The sequence below is a fragment of the Octopus sinensis genome, unplaced genomic scaffold (assembly GCF_006345805.1).
Source record: "Octopus sinensis unplaced genomic scaffold, ASM634580v1 Contig11232, whole genome shotgun sequence".
Classification (NCBI taxonomy): Eukaryota; Metazoa; Mollusca; class Cephalopoda; order Octopoda; family Octopodidae; genus Octopus; species Octopus sinensis.
The window spans coordinates 15856-27500 of record NW_021832284.1 but is presented as its reverse complement, the minus strand read 5'-3'; the positions used below and the strand labels follow the sequence as shown (position 1 = coordinate 27500).

General features: G+C 35.9%; 1 protein-coding gene across 1 annotated transcript in view; it reads left to right on the top strand.

Annotated features, from left to right (window-relative positions):
* The window catches only part of LOC115228874 (transmembrane cell adhesion receptor mua-3-like), a 106353-nt gene extending 97349 nt beyond the window's left edge, over window positions 1-9004 (top strand). The window contains exons 16-21 of the mRNA XM_036499038.1: window positions 19-591; window positions 2328-2575; window positions 4006-4313; window positions 6970-7238; window positions 8177-8367; window positions 8813-9004. Coding sequence (XP_036354931.1) covers window positions 19-591; window positions 2328-2575; window positions 4006-4313; window positions 6970-7238; window positions 8177-8367; window positions 8813-9004 — 1781 coding nt within the window. The remainder of the gene's footprint in view (window positions 1-18; window positions 592-2327; window positions 2576-4005; window positions 4314-6969; window positions 7239-8176; window positions 8368-8812) is intronic.
* The last annotated feature ends 2641 nt before the right edge of the window (window positions 9005-11645 follow it).

The following is an 11645-nucleotide window of genomic DNA, read 5'->3' as shown; positions in this document are numbered from 1 at the left end:
ATTTTTATTTCATTTTAGTTTCAGCGTGTGGAAATGCTGTGGCAGATATCATGTTTGTATTAGACGACTCTGGAAGCATTTCTAAAAAGGATTTTCTAGTGATGAAAACTTTTGTCAAGAAACTTGTCTCAACTTTTCCAATATCATCAAATGCTGTCCAAGTTGGTATTATCACATTTAGCACCAATGTAAAGAACCAATTTAATTTGAATAAATTCAGGAATATCCTTGATTTAAACACAGCGATTGACAGAATAGCTCACATCGGAGGCTGGACACACACCTATGCCGCTTTAAATTACCTTAAAGATTCTTCGTTCACTGCAATGTCTGGTGACCGAAAAGATGTGTTGAATATTGCAGTTGTCATCACAGACGGAAACTCAAATAATCAGGTCTTGACAGTAAAAGCAGCTGAAAAGGTGAAAAAGAGTGGAACTATGATATTCGCAATTGGAGTCGGGAAAAAAATTTCGAATACCGAACTCAAAGCAATTGGTAGCGAGCCGAGTTCGAAATACGTATTTTCAGTGAATAGTTTTGATGTCTTACAGAGTATATCATCGACATTCTCAGCTAAAGCATGCAATGGTAAGTATTTATATAAGTATTTATATAAGGCGGCGAGCTGGCAGAAACGCTAGCAAGTCGGGCGAAATGCTTATCGGTATTTCGTCTGCCGCTACGTTCTGAGTTCAAATTCCGCCGAGGCCGACTTTGCCTTTCATCCTTTCGAGGTCGATAAATTAAGTACCAGTTACGCACTGGGGTCGATATAATCGACTTAATCCGTTTGTTTGTCCTTGTTTGTCCCCTCTATGTTTGGCCCCTTGTGGGTAGTAAAGAAATAGATAAGTATTTATATAAACTTAACATAAAATGCACTGGAAGCTGGGATAGATAAAACGCAAGACAAAATGAATTGAGTTAGCAGTTACGGCCATTTGAATTTAATTCAAATTATTCAAATCTGCTTTGAAGCTATATAAATATATTTGTTCCACGTCCTCACGTTGTTGTGTTTTTTTGTGCTTTCTTGTTTGGATGAACTATATATATATATATATATATAATATATATATATATATATATATATATATATATATATATATATATATATATATATATATATATATATACATATATATATATATATATATATGATGATTTCATTTGAATGAAACAGTTCTAGTCCTGTAGAAGCTCCTTCTATAAAATAAATAAATAAATAAATATATATATATATATATATATATATATATTATATATATATAGTAGAAATATGTTACAAAAAGAAAATATAAAATACACGTGGAAATGTAAGGGTAAAATATGAAAAATCAACGAAAATGCACGTTGCATATAAAAAAAGGCTATTTCTGACAGGTAACGACAAATATATACATTTAGATTGACTGAGGTAGTAATAAAAGTCATACAAGTCATTATTATAATCGGGCAAAGGATGGGCAGAATTGGTAGAACGCTCAACTTCATGCAGCATTTAGTTGCTGTCTCCATTCTGAATCCAAATACGGGCAGAGTAAATATTACCTTTCTTTATTATGTTGTGGATTAAATAAAGTATCAACCACATACAGGATCCACGGAATTATCTCCGCTCTTCTTTTAAATGTGTAGCACTAGGCATATAGCAGTAAATACTGAGTGGGATAAACATTTTATGGTTTTAAGTTATTTCCCTTTGCATCTTCAGAGTATTAAATCTCCTTCCGAGTTATCTAAGCTTTTCATACCCTAGCAGTCAATAAAATGAACAACTGTGGTCAGTTTTATTTGCCATTGTCTGTGCTATAAGTCTCCATTGACATAATTGGTTTCTTTCTCCAGTTCTGCGGCCCTGTAGATGTGGAGTATCTGGTGACCCTCATTACAGAACGTTCGATGGACAAATGCTACATTTCATGGGCACATGAAAATATACACTGGCTACTATTAAGAACGGATCGAATAATACCTACTTTTCTGTTGAAGTACACATCTTATGTAAAACACTTTCAATACAGTAAGAATAAGAGCATCACAGCAAACCACAGCACATACCCAAGGCACACAAAGCTGCGCTCGATAGTGAAGTGAAAGCACGCTATAAAAATAAGACTACTGAATAATAATAATAGAAACATGTTACGTGGTGAGGATGATAATGGGTATGAGGTAGATGATGGTGGTGAGAGTAACGACGACGACGACGATGATAATAAACGAATATTTTAAATATACATTTCACCTATGTTGTCATTTCGAAGCATTATTCAGGGGCTTATATTATAATGTTTACAAGTTTATATAATGAATATTTTCAGCTTCGAAACCATGTATATGTAAAGTGTCTGGTGACCTTCACTATGATACGTTCGATGGACAATTGATACATTTCATGGGCACATGCAAATATACACTGGCTACTATTAAGAACGGATCGAATAATACCTACTTTTCTGTTGAAGTAAAGAACGAACACCGAGGGAATAACCGTATATCTTGCACACGTTTAGTGGATGTCAAACTCACTGGTTTCACAATTCGTCTGTTGCCAGCTAACAAAATCTTGGTACGTACGTTTTGTCTCTCTTTACCCTATAGTTATGTAAATGTATAAGAATCCAAAAGATTATTCTGCTTGATACGTTGTATTTTCGAATGCCACGCACTTAACAACTGGAACCAAGGAACGAATCGAAGATAATCGAAATCTTGGACTTAATGAAAGAAATGTAAGCCTTAAACTTCTTAAGAGAAAGAATTATGGAAAGAAATATTTGTAATATTGAACATAACGAAACAATATTATGATGCTGTATAAATTTGGAGTCGGGAAAAAGATTTCGAATACCGAACTCAAAGCAATTGGTAGCGAGCCGAGTTCGAAATATGTATTTTCAGTGAATAGTTTTGATGTCTTACAGAGTATATCATCGACATTCTCAACTAAAGCATGCAATGGTAAGTATTTATATAAACTTAACATAAAGTCACTGGAAGCTGGGAAAGATAAAACGCAAGACAAAATGAATTGCGTTAGCAGATACGGCTATTTGAATTTAGTTCAAATTAGCACAAAGTAGATGTAGGGGTTTTTAAATCAAAGCTGGACCTCTTCATGTCGAGAGTCCCAGATGAGCCTACCTCACGGCAAGAGGTGCAAATGAGGGTAGCTATATCAAACTCCATTCTTCACCAAGTCCCACATATTAGAGGAGGCCCCTAGTAATAACAGTGTAGCGCAAAACGGCGGTGCATCAGCATGGCTGCAGCTCTGAGCTAAAACTTTAAAAAAAAAATTATGCTTTAAAATAGATATAAAATAATTTATAGAATGTGGAATTAATCATAATATGTATAATAGGATTTATGACGGTTCGTAGGATTTGCCATACAAAAAATAATACAAGAGTATAACCAAATGATCTCCAATCGTTGGAATAGTAACAAAATATTTTTCAGTTTGTGGTTTGGTAAACACGTCAGCAGCTGACACAGAGTCTACTTATTTCCAATATAAATTTATATATATATATATATATATGTTGGCCTGCTCGCTTAGCCAGCGGGGTGGCGTCATTCGAATGCTAAAACAATGCGAACGCATTGTGACCAGCGATGTGTAGCAACATCTGATGGTCTGGTCGGTCACGTGATATATATATATATAATTATTATTATTTTTTTATTATTTTTTGTTTTTATTTTAATATTTATTTCTGTAAAAAAAATTATTTATATTTTTATTTTTATTTCTGTAAAAAAAAATTAATTTTTATTTTTATTTTTTTTCGCCCCCGTACAAAAAAGCAATCAATTGAATATGTACTAGACATGAAAAACAAATAAGGATTTGAGATTTGTTCGACTAAACTTCTCAAGCATGGGCAAAGTCCAATGACTAAATCAAGTAAAGTATTAAAAATAATACATGCATTATATATAAAAAAAAATACTTGATTTCCATACCTGTCCTATTTTCTTGAATTTAATTTTCAGATAAATTCAGAAGAGAAGTCGTTACCCGTAAGAAATTATAAAGAGTTTTCAGCCACGTACTCTGTCGGGTGGATTACAGTTACCACTGAATGGGGTTTGAAGATCATGTTTGATGGTAGACATAGAGTCACTGTTACATTACCACCAATATTTGCCGATCAACTGACTGGAATCTGTGGAGATTGTAACGGAGAAAAAGATGACTTTCGTCCGAAATCTGGTGAAGATGTTTCTCAGAAAGCAAATAAATTTTCTTTAATTGGTGCCAGTTATCAAGTTGAAGATGACAGTGATAAACCCGAAACAAAGTAATGATTATTTTCTTTCTCAAACTCCAAAATCAAAAATAAATATTATGTAAATTGTTGATAGTATACGAGGGACGTTCAATAAGTAATGCCCCTGACCCACTTGCATTTGTTTGATCTAGCTGAAATTTTGCATGTGCAATTATTTATATCTCTATAGATTAATTGGCAAATTACAGCTCTGAACTAATTGTGGTTTCTGATTTACAGGTGTTTGAACTGAGTCAAGTGTGAAATGGAGACTGTTGAGTGTCGAGCAGTGATCCGGTTTTTGTATTTGAAAGGACGCACACCACGGGAGACTTTGATGAAATGAAAGTAACTTATGGTGATGATGCCCCATTATATGACCTTGTAAAACGCTAGCATCGTGAATTCAAACATGGTCGGAACTCAGTGGAAACAGCTCCCAGATCTGGTCGCCCCTTTCTGCCATTGATGAGGCATCTGTCCGTCAAGTTGAGGCTGACATTTTAGAAGCTCGACGCATAACTATTCGCCAAATAGCCCATGAGGTCAAAATTAGTACCGGGTCTGTGGAAACTATCATTTATGACCATTTGCATATGCAAAAGGTGTCTGTCAGATGGATTCCCAAGTTGCTCACACCTTTCCAGAAGCAAGAACGCGTCGAGTGCTTGAGGATGAATTTGGAGAAGTGCCAAGAAGATGAGTCAAACTTTTTCAAAAGACTGATTACACAGGATGAAACATGGGTCCATCACTATGATCCAGAGACCAAAGCCCAATCAATGCAGTTGAAGCACCGTGACTCACCTCCTCCAAAGAAGGCAAGGGTTCAGCCCTCCGCTGGCAAGGTCATGCTCACAGTCTTCTGGGTCCAGGACGGAGTAGTGATGACAGATTTCCTGGCAAAGGGTACCACAATTATAGGAGCCTATTATGCTTCACTTTTGAGGAAATTAAGAGAAGCTATCAAAATCAAGAGGCAGGGCAAGATCAGCAAAGGCATCCTCCTCCTGCAGGACAACGCTCCGGTCCACAACTCGCTTGTCGCCAGATCAGAAGCACAGGCGTGCGGCTATGAACTCCTCCCCCATCCCCCCTACTCTCCTGACCTTCCACCCTCTGATTTTCAGCTCTTCCCAGCCATGAAGTTGTTTTTGAAAGGAAAGCGTTTCCCAGATGATGCAGTCTTGATTTCTGAAGTCACGTCGAGGTTGGAGGACCAAGCTGGTGTCTTCTACAAAAAATGGTCTCCAGAGCTGCATCAAACGATGGGAAAAATGCATAACTCTGGGTGGTTCCTATGTAGAAAAAGACTAATAAAGTTTCGTTGCTCTACTGCTATGGGAAGTGGGTCAGGGGCATTACTTATTGAACGCCCCCCGTATCAAATGGCGCAATGAATATGCCACAGTATTATGTCTTATTATCAAGATTTAGCTGTTTTCACGTTAATCTGTGATTATTCACATTATTTACATTAGACGGATATGTCTCCTGATTTTGTTTGTTGTTACCACAACGTTTCCGTAGAATTTTGAACCCTTGGTTCTCATTACAAAGGTATTTTTTTGCTTATGTTGTTGTTGTCGTTGTTGTTGTTGTTGTTCTTCTTCTTCTTCTTCTTATTATTATTCAAAGGAATTGAACTCGCAACTTGGATTTAGAATCCCGCGCTCTTAACCATTACGCTATATGCCCATGGGCAGTTATTGAGTCAGTTTTAGGGGTTATAAAACTAATATAGAACGGTTAATGAGTGAGCTGGCAGAATGTTTAGAGCGTGGCAAAAAATGATTAGCGGCGTTCCCTTGGGTTCCATACGTTCTGATCTTGGGGTCGATAAAATTACCAGTCAAAACCTAGGTCAATGTTTTCGATTAGCACCCATACCGATAAACCGCTGGTATTGTGCTGAAATCTTGAAGTATGGTTATTTAAGATGGTCAGCCATAAATAAAAATAGTTTCCGTTACGGCACACATCAAAATGTTTAGTATTATTTCTGTCAGCTTTTTGCGTTCTGCGTTGAAACGTTGATGAAGACATCTTTGCTTTTCATCTGTTCAGACTCGATAAAGGAAGTAGAAATCGAGATGAAACCGACTTACTCCATCCTCTCAAACCTCAGATTTTGTGCCTGTCGTAGAAATAACTATTTATGTTTTAACTTTGAAAGTTTTCAGTCAAAGCGGAGGAAATGTGTTACGAAATTACCGCCGAGGTCGACTTTGCTTTTCATCCTTTCAGGGTCGATACATTAAGTACCAGTTGCATAATGGGGTCGATCTAATCGACTGGCCCCTTGTCCAAAAATTTCGGGCCTTGTGCCTAGAGTAGAGAAAGAATTGGACTGTTCTAATCGAGCTGATCGACGATCAAAGAATGCGCGCATGCATGACTTGCATATGGGTTGTTTATTTGCTTCTGTTTTTATATATAAGGCAAGAAATGAGTTAAGAATGTTGGATGATTTGGTAAGATTTTAGATGAAGGGAATATTTGACATCTGGAATTTTGTTGTACATCAGATGCTAACAAAAGTAGAGAGATGTGAATCATAATTAATTAACTCACCAGTAAGTTTTTACTCAGAAAATACGCATGGTTTCTAGTTAGCAAATGAGAAATCATACATCATAACAACTATTCTTAACTTCATCATTTCGCTTTCTATTTTTATTTTCAGATGCAAAGTGAATGATGTTAATTCGACTTGTTCAAAGGAGCAGACAAAAGAATGTGATTTAATGAATGACAAAATCTTTGAAGCCTGCATTGAAAAGATCGGAGCTTCGCATCTAGAAGAATACTTGGAGTCTTGTAGAATCGATGTCTGTAGTTATCACAATGATCCTACGAACCACCACTCTGTTTTCTGTCGAATCATTGAAGGTTTTGCTACAGAATGCGAAAGTGTGGGAATTTTCGTTAATTGGAGAGAAATATCACAATGCCGTAAGATTTACTGTTTCTTTACATTCCTCTAAGAACATGATATATGGCGCATTACATCTTGATGTGTCCAAGATAAGATATTGTCGAATTACATCTCAGTTCTTCGAGAGACTATGAAATAATATTTGCTAAATCCTTCGAATATATATTGTTCGACTGTTTGGGCTTTTAGATAACACTAATTCATAAACTCAAGAAAAAACTTTCGATGTCTGATCAGTGAGTATCCGGACTGTTGCTATAGTAACGAAGCCAAAGCAAATATCTGGACCACTCGTACATTTGTGCGCGGTGCGTACACTGTCTGCAACTATCCGTCGACCTCTGAGCTGGTATCACCATGACAACTTTCTCTGGCATGGTCAATGCGACGATCATATGTTACACGCGTCCATTCCAAGAACTGCTGTAAACAGCAGAAGTGAGCTAGAACTTTAATACTTCATGAGTTTGCACAACCGTATCCAAAGTGAATTCCTGCCAAGCGGCTTCAGTCTACGTGGTTTAGCTTCGTTACTATCGCAACAGTCCGTATACTTAGTGATCAGACCTCGTATTTCTGTATGTATATATAACGAAGTATAGAATTCTGAAATGCCTCCAAGTGCATTACTTAAGAAATTTGCGAATAGATATCAGCCTTTTTTCAACAAACCTTACTGAATACGCGACACAATTCTTCTTCGATATATTGTAGAGACTTGGTAGATTTGATTTGTATTTATTAGAATTTAAGTTGATTATTACTTTCGAATTCGATCCATCCCTGTTTCTTATACATAAATTTTCAGACAAATATTTGATATTTTGTTTGATTCCCAAAACATTGCACTGAAGGTTTACATATTATCGACATAGTTATTGTGTTCCTCGTAAATATTTTGCTATTTATAAGAAAATACCTGTTTGTTATGATTCTCCATTGTATTTTATTCCAGCGATGAAATGCAAGGAAAAGGAAGAGTTCCAATACAAGACTAGCAGCTGTCAACCTTCGTGCGCTGATAGATCACCAAATTGCACAGGTTCCAGTCAAGGTTGTGTTTGTAGACAAGGCTTTATTCTGAGTGGTGAACAGTGTGTACCTGAAACAGAATGCGGCTGTATCGACAACAAGATATATATGAAGGTAAAATACTGTATGAAAATTTGTATACATAGATGAAAATAGATACTAATACACGCGCGCACGCACACACACATAGACACACATATACACAGACTCAGACAGACTTTGGGCTGTATAATAAATACCATTAGGCATAAAAGATATGGATAGGTTATCATTTATTAAATTAATTACTGTTGGTGTTTACTTTGGAACCGACCATCTGGTCACGATGTATATTTTCTTTATATAAAAGCTCACGTGTTACACTAACAGAAATTAAACTAGGATTATCAATGATAGCGTATTCTAATGTATTATCATACGTGATAAAACAAGGCTTTGAGCTTCAGTCTTAGAAACACCATCAATATTCTACTGGAATATTTTAAAGTTTCATTAAATGTTCAGTCCATAAATATACACTGGTATAATAAGGTTTCAATTTATTGAAACTTACCTACAGGTTAATGAGGAAATTATATCAGCAGATTGTAAAACAAAGAAAATATGTAAACCTGGTAACGAAGTCGTAACAGAAGATATCACTCCTTGTGGTGAAAACAGCCACTGCGGAATTGAAAGAGGAAGATATGCCTGTGTTTGTAAGGAAAATTTCATTCTTCAGAACGGAAAATGTGTTCACACTGGTGAGTAAAGGTTTTGTAATTATTATTAATGCATTTTCATTGAACTGGTAATTTTAGGCAAATAATTTGTTCTTCGTTGTTTTCAAGTATAATTGTAATACACTTTTCAAATTTTAGTCGAAATCCAATAATTTCTTGTGAGGTTGTAAGTTGATAAAATGGGGACCAGTCTTCAAGTAGTACTTGTTTTATTGATTAGATAAGAATGAGAGGCACTGCTTGACCTGGGCGGAATCTGGATCCAATATGCCAAGATGGACGAAATTCTGCTAAGTATTTCTGCGGTGAAGAAACGATTGAACCAGCTCTCTGGCTTTATTTTTATAATAATGGTTACAAATTTTGGCAGATCGCTACAAATTTTGTGGAAGGAAAGTGGATTACGTCAGCCCAAGTGCTCAACTGGTACTTATTTCATTAGCTTTGAGAAAATGAAAGCCAAAATTCAACCACTGAGGAAATTGAACTCAGCGCAGTAACGATTCTGCCCGGCGCAGTAACAATTCTGCAAATTCGTTGCCTGAGATTCAGATATAAATAACAGAATGCAAATATTGGGTTAAAATCTCTTTGAACAGAATAAGTCAATGATTGTTGGGGAGATATGAACAATAGAAAGTTAATCGGCCCGGAAAGAGTGAAAGGCAAAGACAACCTCGGCGGAATTTGAACTGAGAACGTAGATGCAGATTAAATACTGCAAAGCATTACGCAAACACACACAGACATACACACACATGTATATATACATATATATATATACATACATATATATAAATATATATATATATATATATATATATATATATACACATATACATATATATATATATATATATATATATATTATATATATATATATATAATATATATATATATATATATACATATACATATATATATATATATATATATATATATACATATGTATGTATATATATAAATACGTATATAGATATAAGCATATACAAAAAAAAATATATATACTTATATATAAATGTATATTTATACATGTACTTACGTATATATATATATATAAATAAAATAATGTATAAATATATGCATATATACATACATATAAGTACATACCTACGTATATGTATATATACATGCATACCTGCTTATGGACATCAAAAAAACTTTTAACACAATAAGAAACGAAAACATAAAAACGAAAACATAGAAAACGTACTTTTTTTCGAACAGCGAAAAATACAGAGAAACGAGACATGCAACATAAAGAATATTCCCCTTCATAATTTTCCCCTGTTTCATCTACACTGCTTCGCGAAGGCAAGGACAATACGCGACTTCGTTGTAACAGTACTTCCCGAAAAGTAAATCAAATAAATTTTGGGATTTTTTGCGGAGGGTGAAAGTGGTAACAAGAACAGGACAGTGAAAACAAGACAGTAAAAACAAACGGTGAAGGCTGTTGAGCCAAGACGATAGATAAATTATTATTAACGCTAGGAGGATGAGCTATGAGAGGAGACAGTTTTGACTTTAGGAGAGAAATGGAGAGAAAGATAGATTCCCTTTCGTCACGTGTCAGCAACGAGAGAGCCAAGGAGGAAGAGTGTGTTTGTGTGTGTGTGTGTGTGTGTGTGTGTGTGAGAGAGAGAGAGAGAGAGAGAGAGAAGAGAGAGAGGGAAAGAGAGCACGGTGAAGAAGAGAAAAATAATTAGGTATGTAAATATATGTATGTAAATATACATATATTTTTATCATTTATGTTAATATATGATCGAACGCCACGCATCCTTTTCTAAGTGTATATATATATATGTCATATATATATATATATATATATATATATATATATATATATATATACTCTTTACTCTTTACTCTTTTACATGTTTCAGTCATTTGACTGCGGCCATGCTGGAGCACCGCCTTTAGTCGAGCAAATCGACCCCGGGACTTATTCTTTGTAAGCCCAGTACTTATTCAATCGGTCTCTTTTGCCGAACCGCTAAGTGACGGGGACGTAAACACACCAGCATCGGTTGTAAGGAATGCTAGGGGTACAAACACTGACACACAAACGCATACACATACATACATATACATATATACGACAGGCTTCTTTCAGTTTCCGTCTACCAAATCCACTCACAAGGCTTTGGTCGGCCCGAGGCTGTAGCAGAAGACACTTGCCCAAGATGCCACGCAGTGGGACTGAACCCGGAACAAAGTGGTTGGTTAGCAAGCTACTTACCACACAGCCACTCCTGCGCCTATATATATATATATATATATATATATATATATATATATATATATATATATATATATATATATATATATTGTTGTTGTTCGTTCCTTCTCGATCCATGCCTGGCTCATAAGGGCCGGTTCCCCGGTTTCATTGGAGTAGGTTCCCCATCCGGCAGGGACGCCGGTCCGTCGCAGGTGAGCTTCTAGATGCCAGAAGAAAGACTGTGAGAAAGTTGTGGTGAAAGAGTCGGTTGTAGTTCGCCATTATCTTCTGCAGGGGCCGCGTGGAGCTTAGGAGTTTCCCTCATAAACACACACATCGTCCTGCTCTAATCACGAGGCCATGTGATTGCACACACACACACACACACACACACACACACACACACATATATGTGTGTGTTCGTGCGGTTACCATCTGGAGAG